The sequence below is a fragment of the Schistocerca serialis genome, chromosome 2 (assembly GCF_023864345.2).
Source record: "Schistocerca serialis cubense isolate TAMUIC-IGC-003099 chromosome 2, iqSchSeri2.2, whole genome shotgun sequence".
In the NCBI taxonomy this organism is placed as follows: Eukaryota; Metazoa; Arthropoda; class Insecta; order Orthoptera; family Acrididae; genus Schistocerca; species Schistocerca serialis.
The window spans coordinates 410291488-410319430 of NC_064639.1; the positions used below are offsets into that span (position 1 = coordinate 410291488).

The window sequence follows — 27943 nt, forward strand, 5'->3', positions numbered from 1 at the left end:
ACTGCACATCACATATTCATGTGTGCAAGTTTAAAATCAGTCACGGGAAGAAAGTAGACGAGGCGGACGAACGGCACTGACAACTACCTGTCGGGCTTCCATAGATGTTTTAGTGAATGCATAAGGAAGAGTTTATAAGCAGCTCTGGGCTTATTGGGTCATTAATTATTGTTATTAAAACAAAGACACTTGAAAAAGAACTATTGAAAACTCTTGACGTAACCTTTCTGTAGGCAAGGTAATTTTCTGATTTACGTTAAGAAATGTTATGGTATCAAAGCCAACTTTCTTTTACCTGTAATTCAATTTGTTTCTGACATTCGACTCTATGAGGGACTTACCAGAAGTTACATGTTTACATTGGAAGTGAGAGTTGTATTATGTAGGAAAGTCAAATACATCGTTAATTGACGAACAGCAAAGCTTGTAAAGAGTCTAAAAATTGCTGTACCTAGCATTATTCGACGGAGAAGAAGTCAAGAGGGTTTCCAGCAGCCAGTGATCCTGTAAAGAAGAGTGGCTGCAAATTCCAAGCAAGGCACCTCATAACAAAGTGGAATGTGGTTTGCGGGAATAAATCGGAAAAACCAGGATTCACACTCACATTTTAAGTAGGAAACGTTAGAACGTGGTGACATGTGTGAAAGGACCAAGAGAACAGGAATTTTAAGTCAAAAACGGAAAAGAATCTGTTACATGTTGCCATATCAACCAAACATAATAAGACAAGGCAATTACTCTGAGAAATTGGAATATGTTCAAGTATCCAATGGAGCAAAATTTAAATGGAAAAACCCGAGGAAGAAATGAAAAATTCACAACGATGAAAACAGCAAAGAAGATTTTGACATATTTGTCTAAGAAGAAGTACGCATAGAACACTTCGAACAAGGAGATCCAGTGCAGGGAGTATACAGCTCTTACACACATTACGGGGATGCAGACACAGAAAGCAACATACAGGTACATCCGACGCCACTGGCACCAGCTGCTATTCACCATTGCTGACCTGCCCCCACATCTGCTCACCTATGCAACGTGAATTCTACGCTGGCTGAGCGTGAAACAAAACTTGATTAGATGTTTGGACAACACGGTTATGGATTAACAGCAATTAGTATAAATTAACTTAGTATTAAGAAAACAGTCTTCATCTCGTTTTTTATTCATTTAGTGCTGACCAGTTTCAGCCCATCACAGGGGCCATCTTAAGGGCGACCATATGTTCGCCCTGAAGAGGGAACTTGCGATGGGCTGATCGCAGTCAGCACTAAATAAATAAAAAACGCGATTAAGTATATTTTATTAATGCTAAAAACTTTGTTACTTTAGTACAAAGCTATAGAAGATACTGTTGAGGAAGTTTTTTATTGTGTAATTATCATATTTCAAGTTAGTTTCAAACACTTACAGGAGCAAAGGCATATAAAATTATCGAAAATATACAACAGGTTATGGAAACTCAAGACCTGGCTATGGCCAAGAATATTAGTAAAGAAGTGTCTGAATGGACTGAGATGATAAATTACTCAAAGCTCAGAGTCTTAAGTTAAACTCACTAAATTCTCAATTAAATGCTCAGGCTGCGACTCTAAATAAAGAACTAGAGTTAGTAAATTCTCACTTAAATCCCCTGAGTGAAGCTTTAAACGCTCAGGGTGAAACTCTAAATATTCAAACTACAAATTTAGGTTTTTTAAACGCCAAAGTCGAGTCTAAAAACAAAGAATTTAGTAATCTATGCCAAGGAATGGGTGCTTTGAAAACTGAGTTTGACACAATAAGTAATAAAGTACAGAATTTAAAGGTATATTTAAAGAACGAGTTGACAAAATCTTGACCACTCATATGGACCATATGTTTACTGACCTTAATCAGAAACAGACTATACCTTTCAGGATTTGTCAAAAAGGTTAGAACTTAGCATTAAGAACAAATGTAATTGTGTAGAATTGAAACTTATCGCAAAGTTAGGATCCTTTGGAAAAGTGTACAGTATTAAGTATAATGGTGTAAGGCAGGGGTTGAATAATTTGAAAGAGATGTCGATAAGCAAAATGAATTAATACCAGTCAATCAATCACAATTAACAGGTGTCAATACATGGGTAGATAATGTAGGAAGAAATTTCATAGAGAAAATAGCTAACTCTGATATTGTAAACGTAATTAATTTGGAGGAACAATTTAAAGAAATTATAGATCGGAGCGTTACTGAGAGAATAACATCTGGAAATGTATCGCCTATTCTTTCTTCTGAACTTAATGATACCAGGAAGGTTATGTACGACCTGTGGAAAAAGATTAAGCTTACCCAAGATAACGTAGAAAAAAGGGTATCTTCACCTAACATTGTATTAACTAGTCAAGCTGTGACTGATCTACAATGGGGAGCTAATTCGGGGTTATCTACATAATTCCCTAAATTTAAACCAGACAGAGATGTACATCCGACCCATTTCTTGAAAAGGTTTAACCAAGCATCACCAAAAAATTGGGAAGATTCCAAGAAGATCGAATTTGCTGCGGGTACCTTCCAGGGGAAGCCTCATAATGAGGTACAGTAAGTATTGAGAAATTTTCCTCTTGGGAGGACTTTCAAAGGAAATTTAAATAGAAGTACTCGGCTGCCAGCGTTCAAGAAAAGTTGATATCATATTTATGAGACCCAAAATATTACAATAATACTTAGGGTACTATGAGGAAATATTGCCCATCTATGCAAGAAAAGACATCTTATGTAGTGGTTGGAAAACGGTAGAAGAGTTGTTCTCTTTTGTTGATACACTTGATGCAATAAATAAGGAATGCAATTAAACTTTACACCAAAGCCAAAGTTCAAACTATAAAAATAATAGTGGGAATAATTTTAAAGGGCATGCGGCAAACTTAGCAAAATCATACCAGTGCAATATGAAATGTTGTGATGGTAATTGTCAAAAGAAGCATCCACATCCAAATTTAGATCTGGTAGCTACTCAGGAACTTGTACCATGTAACCAAAAAACACAAAATAGGAATGTAGTACCTTCTTAGGTAACCAACCCATAATTAGTGGTAATGAGGAAAACGTTGTTCGATCTGGATCCAGGGCCAGGGCTCAGGTTGTGGAGATACATTAGAAGGCCTTATTCCACATAATTATGTTAACTTTAGACACAAAATATCCACTAAAGAATGGTTGCTGTTTGAAGAACCAAGCTTAGCTACTAATAAGCCACAACCTGTAACAGCAGGGACAGTGGAAACTTCTGAGGTTAACATATTTATAGATTTGGGAGTGAGGTATCACTTATCTCAAACGCATTTTTTAACTCGATACAGAATAATCAGCACATTCCATTACTGCCAGTGACTGGAGTATACATAATTGGGATAACGGGAACATGAAGTAAACTTTTAAATTACGAAACAGGTGAACTGCAGTATTGGAAATATGTTATTTCGTCAAACACACTTGATAGTCGAGAATATTAACAGAGAAGTACTGTTTGGTTTAGATTGGTTGTTAGAGTTTAAAGCCATCTTAAACTTTGAGGAACATCTTTTTTTCGGTAAAGGGGAGAGTAGATGCTGGACATCTTTTGTGACATATAGTCACTTTGAAGAACGAACAACGTCCGCCAGTCTCTGCAATTAACAGCTACAGAACTGATATACAAGACAAAGTTAATGAATCCCTAATACTAACCAATCAACAAAGACAAGATTTGTATAAAATTTTAATGGAGTATGAAGTGGTGTTTTCCGATTGTCAAGGTAACATCAGCGACTTTATCTGTAAGTTCAAATCAAAGATGACACTCCATGCTTTTGCAAACCTTTTGAAGGAAGCATTTCGGGATGAGATTAACAAAATGATTGATAATAATACTATAGAACGAAGTTCCAGTGTAATGAATAACTCTCTGGTCATGGTGAAGAAAGCTACAGGTGAGGTACGATTAGTCTTGGAGGCTCGTACATTAAACTGACATATAAAAATGCAAAAAGATCGACAGATTAATATAGACGAATTTTTCTCCAAGTTTGAAAAGGCGAGATTCTTTAGTACAATGGACTTGACCCCAGGATATTGGCAGATAAAATTACATCCAGAATCCAAAATTTATACAGCCTTTTTGTTTGATGGAAATGTATTGCCATTCGGACTTAATATCTCAGTGTCCATATTTATACTTGCATTAGATGAAGCAATAGAGAGAGATTTATTGAAGGATTTGATAATATACATAGATACTATCTTAATAATATCAGCTACTTGGGAGGAACATTGTCTAACTACGTGCAAGACTCCAAAAAAATTTAAAGAAAAAGCTATTATGGTGAAGCTGTCTAAATCGTTTTTCGCGAGCCAAGAACTTAAGTTCCTAGGTCAGATTATAAGGATAAGGGGAATTAGACCAGACCCTGAATGCATAAACGCTATCAAAGAATGTCCGCACCCCAGAAATGTAAGACAATTCAAATGATTTATAGGCATGGCCGGATACTAACGACGGCAACTATGAGGGCAAGAGATAAATCACCCAAGAATTTTAAGTTTATTAAGAAAGGGTGTACCGTGGACTTGGGATCAAGGTGCAAATGATGCATTTGAAAACGTTAGAAGAGCACTTGTAGAGGCACCCATATAACATCATCCAGTTATGGGCGAACCGTTTAAAATTTCGACAGATGCATCTGATTATGGAATTGCTGCCAAACTTATCCAAGGTGAATGGGATCAGAGTAATGTAGAACACAGAACCATAGCTTTTGCTAGCCATACCCTAAATAAGGACAAACTAATTTACACAGCTACCAGTAGGAAACTATTGGCGGTTGTGTGGAGTAAACAAAACTTTCAAACACTAGTATGGGAACTAGAAATCCATATTTATACAGATCATCAAGCTTTATCCTTTCTGATGAGTAGTCAATAACTATGCAGTAGGTTGATGTGATAGATGCTTTTCCTGCAGGAATACAATATTAAGATACGATACGCAAATGGTTCCGAATATATTGTACCTGATGCTTTATCGAGGCTAGCCATAGCAATGAAAGAACTGAAATGTACAGAAGGGTCCTGCGTTACTTTTGCCATTAATTTTATGTCAGCAGAATATCCTAACATCATTGTTAAGGAAATGGCTCAAAGAATAACAGGGAATATCCATCATGATCCTTATTTCACAGAAATGTTTTATATGTGTATCCAGATCTCCTTATCTCCTAATCAATTAAGAAATTGGAAAACTATAGATCATAACTTGTTTTGGAGAGACAGTGTAATATCACAGCGTTGGCGCTTGTGTTTTCTGAAGGAAATAGAAGACGAACTTGTATGGTATGTTCACACAGGATATGGACACTTTGGAATCAAATATGTATGTCCTATATGAATAAGTTTTATTATTTCAGGAATCTAAGTCATAAAATAGCATATGTGAAACTTGCCAGAGAGTAAAAGAGAATAATACTCACTTGAAATACAAAATGTGACCTATTATTCCTAAGTCATTACATGACCTCATAGTGGCGGATTGTTTTGGACCAGTTCCACAAGGAAAGGGAGGAGTATCATATGTTTTGGTTATCATAGAATGCTGGTCAACATATGTTAAAACTATATCTCATTCAAAGAGAAAATATGCAGACAGTTATATAATGTTTACAACAATACTCTCTAGAAGTAGGTAAACCAAAATGGTTTTTGTGGATAACGGACCACAGTTTGTGAGTAACGAATTTAGAGAATTTCTAACGTGGGAAAGTATTCGACAGGTGTTAATACCCAATTATAACCCATCATCAAATCCGTATGAACGAGCAATGAAGCAAAGTGGAATATTAGGTCTTACTTACTGCCATGAAAAACGTACTTCGTGGGCAACGAAAATTAAGGAGTTTGAACTTACTTTAATGTATTACCCCATTTATCGACTGGGTTGACACCTTTAGAAGTTATAGGCAAACCTTTTATAGCAGAACATCTAATTAAGTTTTTTTAATTGGCCTGAACAACCTAGTGTCAATTACCAAGTAGATCAGGAAATAATTTCTAAAAATTTGATTGAAAAGGCACAACAAAGAGTATGTAAGCACAATGAAAAGGCTGTTGAACCTCAGTACCAAGTCGATCACCTGGTTCTTATAAAACAACATCTTCACAGCTAAACTCTGAAGAAAGAGACTCATAAGTTTTTCCACAAATATGAGGGTTCTTACTGGGTACAAACAGTGATCTGCCCTAAGACGACTTTTTTAGTAGATCCCACAACTTGATTAGAGAAGGGGAAATACAATGTAAGGGATGTAAAATTCAATATCCCACATGGACGTTAACATTCTGAGTTAACGGGCAGAGTAACGACTGTTGGATCCCGAGATGTCTTTGGTATTTCTACCATACTAGTTTTGTTTCACCGCATTTCTTTAAAATCTAGAACTGTCCTGTAATCTTATTGCATAGAAAACCGGATATGACTATAAAATGGAGAACAACTTAAGAGAATCACAGAAAAAGTGATATAAATTGAATAGAGTATTACATTTGTGGAAAATATAATATGATGTGATTAGTTGAACAACTGTTATACCATAGTGTATAGACTTTTTATTTTGTATAGAGTATTTTACATCTTTTATGAGATGTGATATAGATGGGAGGGTTTGTATAAATTTTGAAAGAGGTGGGTGTTGTAGCTAAAAGCTTGATTTAGAAGAACAGATAAATCATGACAAACAAAAAACACACATCACACCTTTCAAACAATCCTCACAAACAAGTCTGCCTGATTTTTCATCATTTGCATTTCCATAGGGTTGCTAGGATTTCCTTAGGGGACCTCAAAGGGGGAAGATAGGACAAGTTCATTCTGTAGGAGACGATTTAACACCAAATCTCCACTGAGTTTCCTATCTTTGGAGCTATCTTCTTTCTCTTCTTCGATCCTAGCATCCACATCTATTTTTTCTTTTCTTACTTCTCATTTGAGGACCTGTCTATTTTTTCCCTCTTTTCATATTCACAAATTTCTATCGCTCAAGTCCTTTCTTATTTCCATGTTTACTAGGAACCTAAATCTTATTTGTAGATAAGAAGGTTGAAAAATCAGACTACACGAATACACATCCACATATACACAAATATACACTTCTACACAAACATTAAATTATGTAAGAAAAGAAACTCACGATGTGAGAACCACCAGGTGTTGTAGGGGAAAAGGTGTGTACATAGGGTATTATGCGCACATATATGGGGAGTTCCGACATTTCTACATCGAATATACATGACTAGAGGTGCACATAAACGAACAACAGTGCAGGTTTAAATAGAGATTAGAACAGTCACAATGAACTCATGTGCAAAGGCATATAAGTTTATGGAACGAACATGCTACATAATGAACAACTATAAAGTATAAATGAGTAATGGATAAATAAGAAAGAGGCGTGAGCAAAGAAAGAAAATGAAAGTAGGAGAGGAATTACTAATGTTGATCGTTAAGAATGTTGAATTGAAGGATAGTGGGACGTAAATAATATACGTAGACATAGTATCTATTGAAAGTATAGAAGTTGATAAGTAGAGGAGAACTCTAGGGAGTAAATGATATATTAAAGAATGAATGCGAAGCTTAAGATAGATTTAAATCTTTACCAGAAGATACTTAATTATGGTATACATAGAAATGTATACTAGGATAATCAACCATGAGGCCTACTCAGAAACGATAAGGGAGGCATACCCAGCTTCACTAAGTATAAAGGGCAGGTGCACCTATGTGGAGATAGGACAATCTGTGGCCTAAAAAATAGGGATGTTTTGTAAGGAGTGTACCTATCAGAATGGATAGAGGAAGTGCTCTCATGAGGTCAACCCACAAGCACGGAATAGGTGCCGATCCTAGGAGAAGGGGACAGTATCATGGCATAAGTCACAAATTTTATAGGGATTATTCTGGGAAGTGTGAATTCTATGAACGACTAGCATTATTATGTTTCATGGAAATAAATGAGTGTTAAAAGAACACTTTCATTTCGTCCAGAGTTCCTCCAAGCTACAAATAATGAAAATAGTACATACTAGGAAAAAGGTAGTAAAAAAGATAGGAATAGAAAATATATTACTCATTTATCATAAACACCTGAAGTTTATGATTGAAAAAAAGGAAATAAAGAAAAGATAAAGAGTCCTCGCAATGCCTAAATATTAGTAAAGCTTACTAAAACCACGAGTAAATGCTCATGCCTTAATAACAAAGTAAAATAAGAAAAGAGTAGAGAAACAATAAGTGAAAGATTGTTCAAAAGAGGACAGAGAATTGTTATTGAAAGGAAAGATATGTTTAAAAACATATGTGAGAAATGTATACTGTTAAGATATGAAATGTTATCATGAATGATAGAAAATGTGTGTGGATCTCGATAATGATTTTCAATTTATTTTACCAGAAAGCTGTTATAATTAAATACTGATTGGAACTTTCAGTTAATTGATGGACAAATGAAATTCAATATAAAGGAATGAAGGAACTTAAAAATAAAACCTAATTTCGTGATATAGAGCTCACTCTGTAGATTTTCCTTTAAAATTTTGTTTTTTCCATTTAAAATTTATATCCCTTATATTATCAATATCAAGGAGTGTAGTCACTGTATGGATAAAAAAATATTGAAGATTTTCATAAGGATAAATATTCGAAACATGGATATCACAATTATGTAAATAATGTGTTAAGAGACACCAGAAAATCAAAGTTAAATGTGAATGTGGTAGAACTTTAAACAAGCATTCGCTCAAACAACAGTTCATAGTAATCTTATATCTGATAAAGAAGAAAGAATTAGGAAAATTTTAGGTAAATAAAATTTGTGGATGGTAAGAGGATTTGTTTCCTTATTTTATGTTAAACTCAATTTTCTTAGTAAAAATGTGACTGTGATAATAAAATAATTGTGAAGTGGTGGAAATAAAAAATAAATAAAATAAAAAAGATGTAAAATAAAAATCATATATAAATTTTAGTTTGGATAGTAGAACGTAAGTGTAGGCTCTGGGTCAGTTTTCTCAAAATGAAAAAACGTGCGTTTTTGACTTAGAGGGGAAAAGAGAGCTAGAACCCACACTTTTGCTCTAAAACTAAACTAATTTTCGTCAAAACAGACCTTGGAAGGGCTAACAGTACCGACTGGCAGCCATGTCGTCCTCAGCCCACAGGCGTCACTGGATGTGGAGATGGAGTGGCATGTGGTTAGCATACTGCTCTCCCAGCCATATGTCAGTTTATGAGACTGGAGCCACTATACCGGTGTCTCTTTTTTCTTGTTTCTTGATCCTGGCATCTTGAGATCTCTTGTGAAGAATCACGATAGAAGTTTGGTAGTGGCATGGGACAATCTTTTGTGGGTGAATTCGTTTCTGACTAATAATCTGTCTGGTTAATGTGATATAATAATATATGGCCCATTCAGTTATGCTGGCATTTATTACTGGTTGTGATGTGAACTGCTGTTTGGCAGTGTTGGTGAGTATTCAAAATCAACTTGCAATTAATGTTCATTTATCAATAAGAATAGTGCACATCAGTGAAATGCAATATCAATGAAGTTACGCAACAGTTGGTAATTTACCTTTTGAAATGGCTGGTTTATTGGCATTTCTGGAAAAGATCACTCTAAAACTCTCATTCAAACAGAAAATTCCGTGTAACAGATAGTATGTGTAATGGTACTTATTACATCTCAGATCGTTCTAATGAATGAATTGATTTGCATTACAGTGTTGCTAATCAATGTGATCAAAAAGGTGATATGTGTCCTAATTAAAACCGAACCTCGATATTTTGAATAAATTTTCGGTTAGTTTTTATCAATAATCAATATTTGTCTCGAAAAGTAATTTCAAGCTTCGTGAATTAAGTCCAAGCTCGTTTACAATTATTATACGCGATTTAAAGGAAACCTTAATCACACGCTATCATGTAATGTGTTTCAAATTGAGGATGCAGGTTTCAATTTTCCCTGATGATCTAAACGACTTTTTGTAATAACGTGATGTCTCTATTTCATGCAAAGTCTAAATTAAACTGGATTTGTCTCTATTCAGCTCAAAATCACAAAATGAAATTCACCGCACAGGTCACCGAACTGTACACACGCACTTTCAGCACTCTAAGTGGTAACTCGTCTAACAATAAAAGCCGCACATAAATTCACAATATTTACATGCATACAAAAATCAAATCACCTTTATATTAAACAGATAAATTATGGCATGACGTCACGAATTGATACTTGCTTGGAATCAGTGAAATACCTGTACTGAAAAATTATGTCAGTTGAGTAATTTACGGACTTTTATGATAAATTTGGTACTACTTGCATTGCTACACCTCTACTTCTCAACCACAATCAAGTAGCTCCTCAGTTTGCCTCATAAATGTTGAGTGCACCCTGCTTGCCAACAGTGCTCGCCAGACTGGAAGTGCTAGCCCAGCCCGACAGCGCTTAACTCGAGTTATCTGATGGCAACTAGTGTTACCATGCAGCAAGGCCATTGGCAACATTTTTGTTCTACTGACCCTTAAATTCAGCAAATGACCTCTTGTAACACAGCTTGTATGAAGCATCAGTCTGTTCCGTGGCAATACTTTTGCCAGTGGTCACATGAGTATCGAGTGTGGTAACACTCGGACATTGATTTTGCAGTCCCTTCTGAAACACACAGTGGTTGTTTATGGTAGATATTGGCAAAAATCTCCTTTTGTAGACCCCATGGTATCCACCATGAATGGTAGAACTGTATTGGCTTTGTCCTCTTCTTGTCTCAAAGGTCTTCCCACGGTTTCTGACACCGAGCGAGGTGGCGCAGTGGTTAGCACACTGGACTCGCATTCGGGAGGACGACGGTTCAATCCCGTCTCCGGCCATCCTGATTTAGGTTTTCCGTGATTTCCCTAAATCACTTCAGGCAAATGCCGGGATGGTTCCTTTGAAAGGGCACGGCCGATTTCCTTCCCCATCCTTCCCTTACACAAGCTTGTGCCCCGTCTCTAATGACCTCGTTGTCGACGGGACGTTAAACACTAATCTCCTCCTCCTCCATGATTCCTGTCTAGGACAATGGGCCATAGTTCACGTCAGCCGATTTTCAATAGTGGCATACAACATGTAACCACTGCAGTCTAACAGGGTGAAGCTAAACACTTTGTTCGAAAGTTCGAAAGTCACATGGAAAAACTCTAATCTTCCCATACATGAGGGAGAGCTTTACAGATTTTCCTTTCCTCCTGCTGCTCCTTGATACATGATGGTAAGTCACTGTCAGAATTACTACACAGTCATCACCATCTTACTGGTTGCGTCTTCAGCTGCTGCTGCTGCAGAAACAGCTCCTTCCTGTGAACCAGACGAAGTCTCAAGTGCATGACAAAGTTTTTGGTGAGAAGCAGCATTGGAAGAACAGTGTCATCACACAGGTAACTTGTGTCATTCATCTTATGTCATTCAAGATTTCTTTGGGCTGCAGAATCAACTGTGGCGCTCTTGTGTCAGTGATACTGCCATAGAATATTTGCCCGCAGACCCAACACATCTGCTGTATTCTACAGCAACAGTTCATCTCCATCTATCCAGTGGACCTCATTGGCATGGTCCAGTGCGGTACCTATGGAGATCGATGTTGCGTCACAGCTGATGTCACCGCCATTCTCACAGGAAGAGCCGCTGTCCATGGAGGCAGCATCTCTGAAGAACAGACACAGTGCCCTTGAGTTACCACTAGTGTCATTTCGACGACAGGATCTGCGTCTTGGGATGTATACATGCAGTTTGTGGACAGGTTATAGCCTAGGTTCCTGGTCACTCGCAAGGTGGACACTGGGGTGTGGACAGGGAACTGCCATTGGTCATTACTCCAATCCCTGTCCACATTCAGACCTCCCTGGCGCCAACACATAGCCCTGCACAACATGATGAGATAGAGGTAGGGCTGGGTGGAAGAGAATGTGGTGTCATCTGAAGAGTGAGGTTCCATGATAAAGTTGATACCTTAGGTGGAGCCACAAGATAATGACAGTTACTGTCAGACACAGCTACAAATGGGAGATGTCAACGAAAAATGCCCTCAAGAGGTTCCCTGTGCCACCACTGCTGGAAGTCTACTTACATCAGAGTGCAGCACTGCGTGCCTCACTGTGAAATAGCTTCATTGTAGTTCAGCAGCGACTTAGTGTCGTTAAATAGAAGAGTGTACTAAATTTCAGAGTTAAATACAAGATGATATTTGACTGTAACTTTAGTCTGAGAACATTTCTGTCTAGAACAGTTATTCAGTACAAGTATTATATACATTTGAGAGAAGTGCAGTACTATTATTCAGTGTAAAGAACAGTCATCATTGGGTTCTGAGACAATATTATGCATTATAGTTCCACATATGACTGTGGATGTTTTCTGAATCTGATCTAATAATACGAGGGCCATTTCATAAATAATGCACACTAATGTTTTTTACTTACACGTTTATTTTTTTCAGTGTCTATTTACAGTCCTTCAGTACAGTCTCCCTACTCCTCTACGACCAAATACCAATGTCTCAGAAGCTCTATTATTCCGTCAAGGACACCACTTCTGTTCATCCACCCAGTGGCTCAGGTGATGGTGGGAGAAAGCTCTTTCAAAGAAAGATAATGACGTCCACACATAGGTCTTTTCAGTTTCGGAAATAAGTCGAAGTTTGGTGGACTCGTGTCCAGGTGGTAGGGAGGAAGTGGCAACGCTTCCCATCCATATTCGCGCAGCTTTGGGACTACAACAATGCCGATACGCGATACGCGCATTGTCATTGAGAATGAGCGGCCCAACTTTGAGCAACTGAAGTCGGGTTTTGCGCTTTTTTTTTGCACAGATTTTGTGTGACGTTGCGATAATACACTGCTGTGACTCTTGTTCCACATATGAGTCTATCTGTCATGATTCGTTGGTGATCCTAATAAAAAATCATCGTTTGCTTGAGCTTTTATTAAGCACATCTAACTTTTTTTTGTGTTAGGTGTCTGAAGTTGTCCACTGTGAGTTCAACTCTGGCTCAGAGTCTCTAATCCATGTTTCATCAATAGCGACAACTCGACTCATGAATCCTTGACCTTCATGATCGAATCTTTGTTTGAACATGGTTGCAGTGTCCAGGCGTTTCTGCTTCTCTTCAGCAGCCGAACAATGTGGGACCCATCTTGTAGAAATATTTCTCTTTTTTTAAAATCTTTGTCAGAATATGGAATACCAATGGTAGGTAAATTCCCTGGCTTCAGAGAGTACCTCGCTAGTCGCACTGCGATCTTCTTCAAGAGTATATGCCACAAGTTTCACACTTAGTTCATCTGTTGATGTTTTTGATAAGATTATCGTCTAATGTCATATAACCACCACGAAAACGATTAACCCAATGCGAGACTATGCTAAGACTCATTGTAGATTCACCACAAACTTCATTTAATGCTTTATGAGTTTCTGTGAGGCTTTTACTGCGTGTACTTTCGATCATGATGTACGACCTGTAGCCTTCTACAGTCACAGTATTCGAGACCCCTGTGGGCTCCATTTCTACTTCTCGCCAATTTTTTTGTTAGAGTACTCTGCGAAAACGCAAAAATATTTGCTTCTTCCTCAATCTTCCAACTATATCTGACATAGTTTTCATTGTTGTTGCATCGAACGATCCACAGTAATTCCAATGTCCCTGTCCCTGTGTTATAGAAAGTTCTCGACCTCCACCTAAAGTTAAAACCGCAAAACTGTCATCTAACCTTGCTACAACATATAAAACTGTCGTTTTCGTTTGAAAATTTTGCACAATCAGGAATATTTATTTCAGTCATGATTTTAACTTATCATTACCATGAGTAGTTCACATATACTCAGTTATGACGTAATTTAAAGAGTAATTTCAACAATAAATGGCTTATGCACTTAAATGATAGTTCTGTATGCAACAAAATAATACTGTAGTGCTTTGTGAAATTAAATCTTTATATCACTTTCACAAGCAAAACAAGCATGCAACTTATTAACCAGTATAGCTTATAACAAATAGATTGTTGGATTACTTTGTTTGCATTCACTTTTGTTTCCATGCATTCTCACAGCATGTGTCACACTAGGTTACAATGCCAAGTGATTAGCAAGTGAGTATTGATGTCCCATATGAGCACTCAAGTTTACAAATATAGTCTTGTTTAAACATTTACTCACAACTTCATTAACTGTTAAACGAATGGTCTTCTGTGGAGATACATATAACGTCACTTGTGAAACCAGGATCCTCACTTTGCTTCCATTTATTTTTCTATAAAGTGAAAATCAAGTATCATACACATCGCGTCACTTATGAAACCAGGAACCACACTTTGTTACCATTCATTGTTCTAGAAAATGGCAACTAAATACTGTATCAAACATAACCAAGACATAAACATATGCTCTTATAGAATAAATGATAAGCATCAATTCAAATAGTCTCAAATCTCAGTCACATTTTGTAAGAACAACAGAACATGTGCTCTTGTCCTTGTAGTTCTTCTGTAAGGCCTACATCATATGATACAAGTGACTTTGCCGCTTGAGGCGACAGTTCAGCTGCTGAAGAAGCTTGATTCTCTTGGAAACTCTTCCAACTTAACAATTAGCACACAGTAGAATAATGAATGCTGTGACACCAGCTGGCAACAGCGAAGGATGACAAGTCAAACATCTAATTCTGTCATATAAATAGAAACCAGTCACTGAAACATTTGCTGCAATGTACATTCCGCGCATGCAGGAGAAACGATGAAGAAATAGTTCGATGCGAAGAGCCGTGATGTGACTTGCCGGCCAGTGTGAATTGACTTTAAGGCTCTTATGCGAAAACATTGAGTTGAAGTTCAATCAGACTGAGCTCTGAGGGAACACTCTGAACATATAGTGCCGTATTTTAATGATATGCTATATTACGCCGCAAAGTCTTGATCCACCTGCCCTTCCTTGTACTATCCTTCGTGAACTTGCGTCTTGTAAACATAAAAATGGATGAAAATGCCGAACAAAGTAGTCCATGTTTAAACCAAAGGCATTATTTCAGCTAAAGCATTTACCTTTTTATGAATAATACTACTATTCACACTCGCTGCTCGTACTGTTTTGGTCGCAAACTTACGGCCGAATGTACCTCGGTGCCATTAGCGCAGTCGCTGGTTTTACAGTTTCGGCATAGATACTAACATCCTTGGTGTGGACCAGTGGCACCAGTGATTTCTACGTAGAGCCACGGCTATTCGGCTAATAGCTTTGGATTAGACGCGGCGTGTGATGTGATGCTTCAATGTTGAGCATAAATTGTTGTGTACATCGGGAAGTAGAGTGAAGACTGTATAAATTATCTGCGAATGTTGTGATTTGTGTGCCTGATCTTGGTGGAACTGTGTTTGCCATCAAATAATTCAGAAGAACAATATTTAAAATCTTAGGAATCGTGGCGCAGGACGTTTGCATTTGACATAAACTGCAATGACCTCTATTTCATCGCCATCAATAGAACTAAGTAGTTACCGTGATCAACATTTCAAGGTAATATTTATGTGCGCAATTTTGAGCACCATCTTACAAGAATGAAGTATGTTCCAATAATGACTATTGATAGTGATTCATTTCTTCTATGTCGTGTGTGTGTGTGTGACCAGGAACCAATTCCGATGGTATAATGCAAAGAACATCACATAATCGCTTCGTTTTTCACATGTAGGCTTAACTAACGTGCGACAACCACGAAAATTAATACTTTTACTAAACGTATGTACTATTGATGTAGGATCTCGTAAAGTTGAGTGGTAGCCAGGGTTAAATTTCAGATAAAACTGATTTTTTTCTCTAGTTCTGTTCCTGTTGTTTTTTAATACTATCTTAGTGTCATGTCATCTGATGACTAATCACTATCAAGAGAAAATGTCGCACTACTGTCTCCCGCTGGATGTTAAATAAAAAATCTGCTTGGAAATTGCCCCAAGGACAGGGTAAATCTGACATTCACAGGGTAATTTTCAGACAGCTTATTTAAAAAGACTTAAGATTCCCCAGGGAAGTGCAAGACAAAATGTGCACTGCATTTGGGCTTCAGGCAGAGTTACGAAACAGTCCGCTTTAAAAGGTATGAGAACCTTTAAAAGAAATAGTATTTCAAAATACAATTTAGCCTACACATTTCCGTGCTTTAAAGTGCTGTTTGTGATTCTTTTTTTTTCATTACATTGGTTATTTCACGTTAGTGGCTTTAATGTGAAAGGGGTCAATTGACTCTGATTTACCCACAAAAAACAGGGATGATTTTGCAACAACTTCCACTTGTTTTTCAACGGCAACCGCTACATAGTCTCGCTGAAGCATATTAAAAACGTCATTTAAACTTCCATCAGATCTTTCTTTTTGTTTAGCATTATCTAGGCAAAAACTGGTCTTGTCAAAATTGTAAAAATCCGTCATACAAATTTGCTCCATTTCACCTTTCACCAGATTATGAATGAATCTTTTGTAACGTTACCTCAGGCTTCCTGTAAGGGCTGTGATCTCTTCACTGTCGGGTCATGGTGTTTCTTAAAGTTTTAGAACCAGTTTTCTCCTAGGCTCTCAATGTTAAAAAGAGAATGAATGTGCTCAATCACATAAATTTTTATAGTTCTTTAAGTTATGGTGCTTACACTAAGACTTCCATTCACTTTTGCACTCACTCTTAGTATGTTGTTCTCTCAGAGTAGCAGTTATGTTTCTTGATGAACCTATGTTTGTTGCATTTTTTACAGCAGCTAAATCTTTTACTTGAAATGTATCACATTTGTCAAGTAGGGCTACTCACAACATGCTATCTGAACATTTCCCCTCAGCATATGAAAAATCTGTCTGTTTTTCCAGAACTCTCGAATTGGCCACACTAATGCCTAGAAATTTTATTTCCTGCTTGATGAGTTTGAGTTTAGATTGACAACTCTGCTGAAAATTTGGGTATTGTTGATGCTCTGGTTTGGTGGAAAATTAAATGAGAAGTTACTGGAAAAAATACAGGAAAAAATACACTAATCGTTTTACAATGCTTTCTAAACCAATGCTGTTGTAATATTATAGGAAAAATGACTCAAAACACATTTAACTGTCAGTTAGGGCCTAGTATTGGTTATCTGTCTTGAGCATAATGCAGTTTAATTAAAGAGAATTATACCAGATGCATTTTGCTTTTATTTTTAATGCAACTTCTGTGGTTATTCTGCAAGTTGGATACATATGTTAGTACATTTTTGGTTCTTATGTTGAAAACAGCATTTTGTTTTATAAGAATACTTCGAATGTATACTGCCACTACTGTACTGTGTAGTTTTACATATACAGATCTATTACACACTCTAAAGACACAAGATTGTCAAGTTCAAGTGTTATAGTGTTGCCCCCCCCCCCCCCACCTTCCCCACTGAGATATTGATGGTAACAAACCGAGCTGTAATAAACTATAAGCGCAAGGTAAATTCATAAAATCTGTATTACAGTTTTGGTGGCTCTACATTACTATTACCGGACTGACTGTGGTTAGATACATGTAATTGAGAAATGCATATGGTGATATGACATCATTAGGCATGTGTTGTGATTTGTTGGGAGGGGACATGATAGTGACAGTTTACGTTCGTAAACACCTGCATTTTTTCATGTTTGGTAGAATGTCCAACATTGTCCCAGAAATAAATGTTGAGAGAACAGAAGAGGCTCTCTCCTGGAACTGCAGAGTATGCAGTAGGAACATTTTGCTTGGGTTACAGGAAAGGAAAATCTGTGCCGTTCAGGGCCAGTTAGAGGGAGCAAGGAAGGAACTGATAATGATCAAGGGAGATAGGGGGGGGGGGGAGGAGGAGGGTGGTTAGGAAATGGCAGCTGTTAGGAGGACAGGAAGAAAGAGAACACGATCTGACAGTTTTATCAACAACACCAAAAACAGATATCTACCACTGCCAGAGTTAAGTGGAGAAGAGCCTCAGGTAGAACGAGGAGCAGGAACTGTGCAGCACACTTCAACTGAGGCCAAGAAGCCTAGGAATGTACAAAGTGTTTGGAAGAAGAAAGTGCTGCTGCTAGGTAGTAGCCATGGGCACGGTGTATGCCCTCAGTTACAGGATAGTTTAGGGGCAGCGTACCGGGCCACCAGTATCTTCAAGCCAAAGGGGCTAAGTCATGTGGTAGAGGACTTAGGGTCTTTATGTAAGGCCTTTACAAAAAAGAACCATGTAGTGATAGTGGATGGGGTGGGAAACAGTTTGGACAGGGATGGGTCATATGACATAGGTGGTGACCTCGACAAGATAGCTTCCCTGACTCATGGCACCAATGTACAATTGGGTGAGCTGTTCCAGCATCATGATTGTGGTCAATCACCTTAATGGAGCTATGAGGCGAATCAATGTGGGGTTAGGGATAGCTCTGAGGACAGCCAACTTTGCTCATGTTTCTCTGGTGCCCATCGGGACTATCTACAAATGAGATTTCACTAGGCATGGCCTACACCTAAACAGAGCTGGGAAGAGAAGATTGGCACAGCCGATTCATAAAAGTGTAGGGGGTGGATATTTGGCCTCACATGGTCAAATACCTGTTGTCATAGGTAGGAAAAGTAGGTCTTTTTTAGGATGAATCCAGACAACAGGTTCCCCTGCCGAAAGAGTGTCTCCAGCAGTTTAAAAAATACTGAAACAAAAAATCACAACATAGATTTTGACACTTCAGATATCACACATACCAGATGTCACAAAGGAAAACAAACCATTGGAAATAGTTACGTGGGGCATTTCACAGACTTAACAATCCTCCATCAAAATATGCAAACAGTAAAAAGTAAAATACAACTATTAGAAGTTGAGCTCAAATCTTTGAACTGCACAGTAGTTTGTGTTACTGAGCACTGGTGTAGAGACACGGAAATCCAACATGTAGTATTATCATTGTAGAAAAGGGCAAACTCTTATTGCAGAACTGCTTCAAAGGGTGGAGGATCATGCATTTATATCAGAAAAGGAACACAGTTCAAATCAAGACATGACCTCAGCACAGTAAGGGAAGACAAACACTTTGAGATATCAGCTATTGAATTGACAGGGCGTGATATCACCAAGAAATTAATCATTTTGTGTGTGTATAGATCTCCCAGTGGTAGTGTGCACACTTTTTTCAATAAGTTAACAGATGTCCTAGATAAAGTCCCACCAGGAGCACTGTCATAAATATCCTTCAAAGTTTTGGCATGTGCCTATTGGTCAATAGTGCAACAAGGGTTACTCCAATGACTGCATCAGTAATTGACTATGTGGCCACGAATATGGACAGTGAAAAATGTGATGTAGCTGCAGAAGATCTCAGACCATCTCTGTGAAATAACAACAGTAAAATCAGGCATCGAGTCATTCCCTAAACTACAAGCCTATAAACGACATCTATCAGAAATCAAAATAAAAGATTTTCATAAGAACTAGCAAAATAAAATAATAAAAAAAAAAAAAGCTGGGATGAAGTGTATAAGGAAACCAATGTGAAAATGAAATTCTCAAAATTCTCCACATTATTTAAATTGAACTTTGAAAAGGCATTTCCAAAAGTATGCATGTCTGTATCAACATATCACAAGAACAGGTAGATAACAGCAGGTATTGAGAAGTCCTCCCAAACACTTAAATAACTTAGTTCCATAAAAAAAAAGTCGCAATGATCCAGAACTCTTAATTTTCTATCATAGATACAAAAAGATCTATAGGAAGGTGCTGATTGCTGCAAAAAAGTCATTTAATGACAAAATAATATATAATGCAGAGAATAAAAGCAAAGCAGTCTGGGATATTAGAAAAAAGGAAACAGAGAGAGGCAAACAAATGCAAAACAACATACTGCTAAGGGTGGGGGATAAGGTAATAAATGATCCACAATACTTAGCAAACTATGTAAATGAGCATTTTTCAAGTATTGCAGCGAAGTTACAGCAAAAATTCCCCAAAACAAATATAACCCTTGTAAATAATGTTACACTAAATACAATGATGTTACTTCCAACCACATAGAATGAAGTCAATAAAACTGTTCAAAAACTAAAAAATAAGAAGTCAGTAGGTTTAGATGAGGTGCCAATGTATGTACTGAAACAATGCTTAGAGATTGTACAAGGACCCTTAACAAATATAATAAATGAATCCTTCACATCAGGAATATTTCCAGAGCAGTTAAAACAGGCAAGAGTTGTACCTTTGCTTAAAAAAGGTAATGAAGAAGACATAGAAAGTTACTGGCCCACTTCCCTGCTGTCACCATTCTCAAAAATAAATACAATCTTTTAAGCGAATAACAGTTTGGTTTCCGAAGTGGCAAAAATGCTGAGTCAGCCATAGCAGAATTCACAAAAGTTTTACTTGATGCTCTTGATAAAGATGAGTGTCACAGGCATATTTTTGGATCTTTCTAAGGCCTTTGATACAATCGACCACAAGACTCTATTAAATAAATTAGAAGTATTAGGAATAAGAGGGGTAGTTAATGACTGGTTTGGATCATACCTGGCAGTAGAGGTAACACATATTTCAAATAGATCTAAACATTTAGCAAAAAACATATCAGAATCAAAATAGCAATAAAGTGACATTGAACATAAAGAAAACTAATGCCATGAATTTCAGTTTGGAAAGGAAAACTGACAATGTTAAATGTAGATGGCACCCCTATAGATGGCAAAAAATACAAAATTTCTAGGAATGAATATTGATTCTCAGTTGAATTGGTGTGAACACACAAAGGTACTTGTAAACAGAATGTTATCAGTATGTTATGCCCTTAGAATCCTATCATCAGTGTTTAACATGTAGTGTCTTTTATTTGTGTGCTATTCATATGTACATTCAATTCTTAGCTATGGCATACTTTTTTAGGGAACAAATGCACAAAATATGATCACAATTCTCAAACTCCAAAAAAGAGCCGAAAGAATAATAACCAAAATTAGTAGTTGAGCTCACTGTAAAGATCTGTTCAAAACACTGGGGATTTTAAGTGCTCCATGTGAATACATTTACCAGTCAGTTGTACACATCAGAAATAACGTAGGTAATTACTGCACAAACAAGAACTAAACTCGGATTACATTTACCAAGAAAAAAATAAACATAAAACTCAAAACAGTATTTTCTACCAAGGAATAAAACTGTACAATAAATTACCAATAGAGATTAAAGAAATTGCAAAAAAATACACATATTTAAAAAGACAGCTAAAAAGTACCTGTTATGAAATACATTTTATACAGTGAAGAATTATTCAGACAAAACAGAGTAGGGGTTTGGTAAAAAAGGTCATATAAATAAATAACAATAATGATTATAAAACATCCAACATTCCACATAACACCTTCACACTATGTTTTTTCCTTCTTTTTTCCTTTTCTATAAATACTTATCCCCAGGCTTTGCATAGTACAATACTAACACCTCTTCCTCTTTCTGAGTTCAAAATCTCACTCGTTGTAGATGGATGCTGACTCGGTTTTTCAGCATTGCAAATGGGAAGTTGCGGTACAGAAAATGACGCAGAGATCACCAGTGTGTGTGTGTGTGTGTGTGTGTGTGTGTGTGTTGTGAAAAAATGTGTATATAATGTGTGCAGTGACTGATAGTGAGATATGAGTGAAAAGTGTGGCATTGCATTATTTAATAAGGTTTTTTATAAATATCCATGTAAAAAGAGATCTACGAATAAAGCTGCTACTGCTACTACTAAATGAGTAAAAACATTGCTCAAAGTTATTAAGTTGTACTTTTCATACATAGTGTATTTGCCAAAATGTGACATTGAGTAAATGCAAAATGCAATTAGTGAAACCTGCATTGATGTCAATAAAAATACAAGTGTAGTTATTTACAAATTAATTTCAAGCAATATACATCTATAAAGCAAATGAAGGGTCGGAAAGTTTGTTACATTATACAACTGAATAATTCTTTTCTGCTTCAGCTGAATAATTTGCTAATACTGTCATGATGGAACAACTTGGTGATTCCAGGTGGGAATTGTTGGGCCAAAAGATCAAGCGTGTATTGTGCTGGCACCCCATAAAAAGTGACACCACGTCCAGATTACCCATTATATTGTTTTGACGTATTTTCATTTTATTGAGCATTTCAACAAATGTCTGTGAGTTTACAAGATGGGTCTTGAAAATGGCCCTATTTTGGTGCTAATAATCCTGCAAGATGGTTTGCCAGTCTGTAGTTGGACTAGCTGATTGCACTAACAATGGGCATGAGAGAAATGTATTCCTTATGTCTCTTCGACAGTCCTTAAAGCATGGGAGGTGTGAGGTGTTAATTTCTCCACCACTTCATCTCATAAACCTGATTCCTTTAATGACTTCACTGTCATGCTGACTATGGCCTGTGTTGGATAACAACTAAGCTTTCTGTATGCATCGTTTTCTAATAAATGTAGCTCTGTGAGGTGATAGTCTACACAGAACTATGGTGGCATTTCCTTTGTCAGCTGGTAAGACAACTGAGTCCTCATTCTCACGCAATAAGGTGGCTTATATTTGATTTTGGTGGTGTAGTTTTCAACAGTATATGGCTGACGGTTAGTCTGACGCCCTCAGGTTTGTTGTGTGAGGGATACAGAATGGACTGCTCTGTGCCACTAATAATTTCCAAAATTGGCAGACGTTGCAGGACTGATGAAAAAATTAAAGCCTGCGAGAAAGCATTTGATAGTCATCCATTTTTGTCATCAACTTTGTCGCTATTCGACTGAGAGTGGATAGACGTAGCCACAACAGAACAACAGCATGCTAGTTTGTGGAAGACAACATCAAAGAAATGTAACTAGTTTGACCGCTTAACTCCCATAGGAACTGACATGGAGAATGATAAGGCCCACAGAACAGTTGTTAATCTCTCCAAACAATAACTGGATGACAGCTCGGGCAGCACTGTGTAAAGGCCTTAATTTTTCACCAGTCCCATGGCATTTGGAGATTATAAGTGAAATAGAGCAGTGCATTTGGCATCTCTTGGACAACACAGCTGAAGACCACCAGCCATATATTGTCGAAAGCTAAGTCACCAAAATCAAATACACTACTGGCCATTAAAATTGCTACACCACGAAGATGACGTGCTACAGACACGAAATTTAACCGACAGGAAGAAGATGCTGTGATATGCAAATGATTAGCTTTTCAGAACATTCATACAAGGTTGGTGCTGGTGACGACACCTACAACGTGCTGACATGAGGAAAGTTTCCAACCGATTTCTCATACACAAACAGCAGTTGACTGGCTTTGCCTGGTGAAACGTTGTTGTGATGCCTCATGTAAGGAGGAGAAATGCGTACCATCACATTTCCGACTTTGATAAAGGTCGGATTGTAGCCTATCGCAATTGCGGTTTATAGTATCGCGACATTGCTGCTCGCGTTGGTCGAGATCCAATGACTGTTAGCAGAATATGGCATCAGTGGGTTCAGGAGGGTGCTGGATCCCAATGGCTTCGTATCACTAACAGTTGAGATGACAGACATCTTATCCATATGGCTGTAGCGGATCATGCAGCCACGTCTTGATCTGTGAGTCAACAGATGGGGACGTTTGCAAGACAACAACCATCTGCACGAACAGTTCGATGACGTTTGCAGCAACATGGACTATCAGCTTGGAGACCATGGCTGCAGTTACCCTTGATGCTGCATCACAGACAGGAGTGCCTGCGGTGGTGTACTCAGTGTCGAACCTGGGTGCACGAATGGCAAAACGTCATTTTTTTTCCAGATGAATCCAGGTTCTGTTTACAGCATCATGATGGTCGCATCTGTGTTTGGCGACATTGCGGTGGACGCACATTAGAAGCATGTATTCGTCATTGCCATACTGGCGTATCACCTGGTGTGATGGGTTGGGCTGCCATTGGTTAGACGTCTCGGTCACCTCTTGTTCGTATTGATGGCACTTTGAACAGTGGACGTTACATTTCAGATGTGTTACGACCCGTGGCTCTACCCTTCATTCGATCCCTGCGAAACTCTACATTTCAGCAGGATAATGCACGACCGCATGTTGCAGGTCCTGTATGGGCCTCTCTGGATACAGAAAATGTTAAACTGCTGCCCTGGCCAACACATTCTCCAGATCTCTCACCAATTGAAAGCGTCTGGTCAATGGTGCCCGAGCAACTGGTTCATCACAATACGCCAGGCACTACTCTTCATGAACTGTGGTATCGTGTTGAAGCTGCATGGACAGCTGTACCTGTAAACGCCATCCAAGCTCTGTTTGACTCAATGCCCAGGCATATCAACGCTGTTATTACAGTCAGAGGTGGTTGTTCTGGGTACTGATTTCTCAGGATCTATGCACCCAAATTGTGTGAAAATGTAATCACATGTCACTTCTAGTATAATATATTTGTCCAATGAATACCCGTTTATCATCTGCAATTCTTCTTGGTGTCGCAATTTTAATAGCCATTAGTGTATTAACCAGCTTTGTGTTTGGGAATGAGAACTTGGTTGTCTTGCCAGACAGCAAAGGAAATGCCTGAAGACTACCACTTGAAGGTGAGAAGGTGAAGAAAATGACGCATGGCCCCCTGTGTGTTCAGGGGTAAGAATAGGCCTGTGGTATTCCTGCCTGTTGTAAGAGGTGACTAAAAGGAGTCTCAAACGTTTTGGCCCTTATGTGATGGCCATCCTGCCAGGTGGCCCTTGCTGTGGCTGGGTGGCACCCGTGGGGAGGGCCCATGGTCATAGTAGGTGGTATCAAGGTGGATGACACGCAATGAAGAGTGGCACATCTTCTCTTGTTGGTGGCCAGCCACCAGCAGTCTCTATGCGTTCGAGGGCTCACTTTAATGCAAACATGTATGACCCCAAAGTGTTCCCCTCCCTGGCCCATGGGAGGAACGAAAGGCTGTGAATGACAGCAAGATGTATTTGCCCCGGTATCTAGTCTGTACGAGAGCTGATGGGGAGTCATTTGTGTCCATTAAGCCTCAGTTCTTTGTAGAGCATTTAGAGCACAAGTTTGGGGAGGTGGAGGGTTGTCAGAAATTTGGTCCGGTTCAGTCTTGATAAAAACAACATCCTCTGCCCAGTTACGGGCATTACTCTCTTGTAAGAAGCTAGGGGATGTTTCTGTTACTATCACGCCCCATAAAAGCTTAAATGTGGTCCAGGGCATTATCGTCCACAGGGACCTTATTTTACAGTCCGATGACGAGCTGCGCACCAGCTTAGAGCGACGAGGTGTCCATTTCGTCCGGTGCGTCCACGGGGGTCCGAGGGATAATCAGGTTGCCACTGGTGCCTTCATCTTGGCATTCGAGGGTGACACATTACCCGAGAAGGTGAAGGTGTTAGTCTACCACTGTGATGTCAAGCCATATATCCCTTCCCCGATGCGGTGCTTCAAGTGTTGGAAGTTTGGCCATATGTCTTCCCACTGTGCTTCCAGCCTCATTTGTCGCGATTGTGGTTGTCCGTCCAATCCCAATAATCCATGTGCCCCGCCTCCCATCTGTGTCAGCTGCGGAGAGTACCATCCCCCTTGGTAGCCGTACTGTAAGATTTTACAGAAGGAACGGAAAATAATGGAATACAAGACCCTGGACCGACTGACCTACACTGAGGATAAACGTAAATTTGAACGGCATCATCCCATGTGTGTGATGTCATCTTATGCCACGACTGCTCCATCCGTTGCACTACATACAGTCAGCTCTCGGAGCTGAAGGACCACACCTGCCCCCTTGATGGTGGGGGGGCACTTCCCTCCCTGTTGCTGCCGCACCTACTACCCTGGGAGCAGCACCCCCGCCCCCCTTCCCCCCCCCCCCCCCCCCCCCCTCAAACCTTCGGGGACACCAGTCCCCGCTTCTAAGCCAGAGAAGCGTAAGTCTTCTTCGGTTTCTCTCGCTAGGAAGGGCCCCCTTGGGTCACTCCCTTCCCAGGTTCCTATCAGTGGCAAACCAGACAACCTGCCAGGGGCTGAAGAAGCCCCAGGTAGCTGGTCGTAGGGCTTCTTGGTCCTCTTCAGTCCCGGAGACTGAATCAAAGAAGCCCTAACAGAAAGGGCAACCAAAGTAACAGCATGAGAAATCGAAATTGAAGACCCCTAAGACCAAGAAAATTGCAGTGGCACCCACTCCACCACTGTCTGCAAGCTCTGCGTCTGAGGATGGGGTGGAGATTCTGGCATCCGCTGAGGACCTAGATCTCTCAGACATGATGGATGTTGCTTCCGTCGGTACTCAGTCGGTGGCAGCAGATGATCCAGCGGCCTAATCTGCCTCCTCAGTCCCTTCACACGAACCCCTGCCCTCCATGGCTATCGGGGTTATTATAAGAACCGGGCAGTTTATGAGAGGGTATCTGGTGACATCTGCATCTACATCCTTCACTCTCTCTACAGCAAGTCTGTCCCTCTACAAACACCTTTAGAGGCTGTCGCTGTTTGGGTGTGTATGCCTCAGGCTGTTACTGTCTGCAGTATCTAGCTTCCGCTGGATGATGATGTCCCACAGTATGTCCTGGCTGCGCTGATAACCGAATTGCCGCCACCTTTTCTGTTACTGGGTGACTTCAATGCCCATAACCCTCTGTTGGGTGGATCATTGGCAACTAGTCGAGGCAGCATCATTGAGCAAGTATTGGCACAGCTCGACCTTTCTCTTTTAAATACTGGTGCCTTCGCACATTTCAGTGTGGCGCATGGCACGTACTCAGCCATCGACCTTTTGATCTGCAGCCCTAGCCTATTATCATCTGTCCAGTGGAGTGTGCATGACGACTCGTGCGGTAGTGATCACTTTCCACTCTTTATGTCACTGCCACAGCGTCACTCTCCCGGGTGCCCTGCAGATGGGCTATAAATAAGGCTGACTGGGACTTGTTCACCTCCATTGCCACTATTGAGCCACTTTCCAATGATGCCATTGATGCAGTGTTTCACTTGGTCACCACCGGCATCGTTACTGCCGCAGAATCTGCCATTCCCTGTTCTTCTGAGTCCCCTCGGTGGAGGACTGTGCCTAGGTGGTCGCCCGAGATCACTGAGTCGATTAAAGATTGCAGGCGGGAACCCCAGCGTCACAACTGGCATCCCTCATTGGCACGCCTCATTGCCTTTAAATGGCTATGTGTGCGAGCCCGCCGCCTCGTTCGCCAACGCAAACAGGAGTGCTGGGAAAGGTATGTCTCCACCATTGGCCTCCACACCTCTCCATTGCATGTTTGGGGCAAGATTAGTCGACTCTATGGCTATCGGACCTCCGTTAGCGTACCTGTGCTTTCACTGAATGGAGCAGTCTGTACTGACTTCGACACAAGTGCAAACTGCTTAGCGGAGCATTTTGCTCAGAGTTCCGCTTCTGCGAATTACCCACCGGCCTTCCGCTCCCTGAAAGAGTGGTTGGAACGTTGGAGCCTTTCATTTCACATGTGCCACCCTGAATCATACAATGCTCCTTTCAGTGAGGGGGAATTTCAAAGTGCCCTATAGCCACTTCCCCTGATACGGCTCCCGGGCCAGATCACATCCACTGTCAGATACTCAAACACCTCTCGGTGGACTGCCAGCAACGCCTCGTAGACCTTTTCAACTGTATCTGGGTTGAGGGTGAGTTCCCGTTTCAATGGCTGTAAAGCATCGTAATCCCCATGTTGAAACCTGGCAAGAACCCACTGCAGGTGGACAGCTACTGCCCCATTAGCCTCAACAATGCTCTTTGCAAGTTGCTCAAATGCATGGTGAGCCAGAGGTTGAGTTGGCTACTTGAGTCTCAGGGCCTTATGGCTCTGTCTCAAGGTTGGTTTCGTAAGAGCTGCTCTGCCAGTGATAATCTGGTTTGCCTGGGGTCTGCCATCCA

General features: G+C 39.5%; 1 protein-coding gene across 1 annotated transcript in view; it reads left to right on the plus strand.

The window, feature by feature from the left end:
• Positions 1 to 15296: 15296 nt before the first annotated feature.
• LOC126455577 (nuclear cap-binding protein subunit 2) overlaps positions 15297 to 27943 on the plus strand; it is a 41386-nt gene continuing 28739 nt past the window's right edge. Inside the window, exon 1 of the mRNA XM_050091332.1 lies at positions 15297 to 15596. Coding sequence (XP_049947289.1) covers positions 15537 to 15596 — 60 coding nt within the window. The 5' untranslated portion in view covers positions 15297 to 15536. The remainder of the gene's footprint in view (positions 15597 to 27943) is intronic.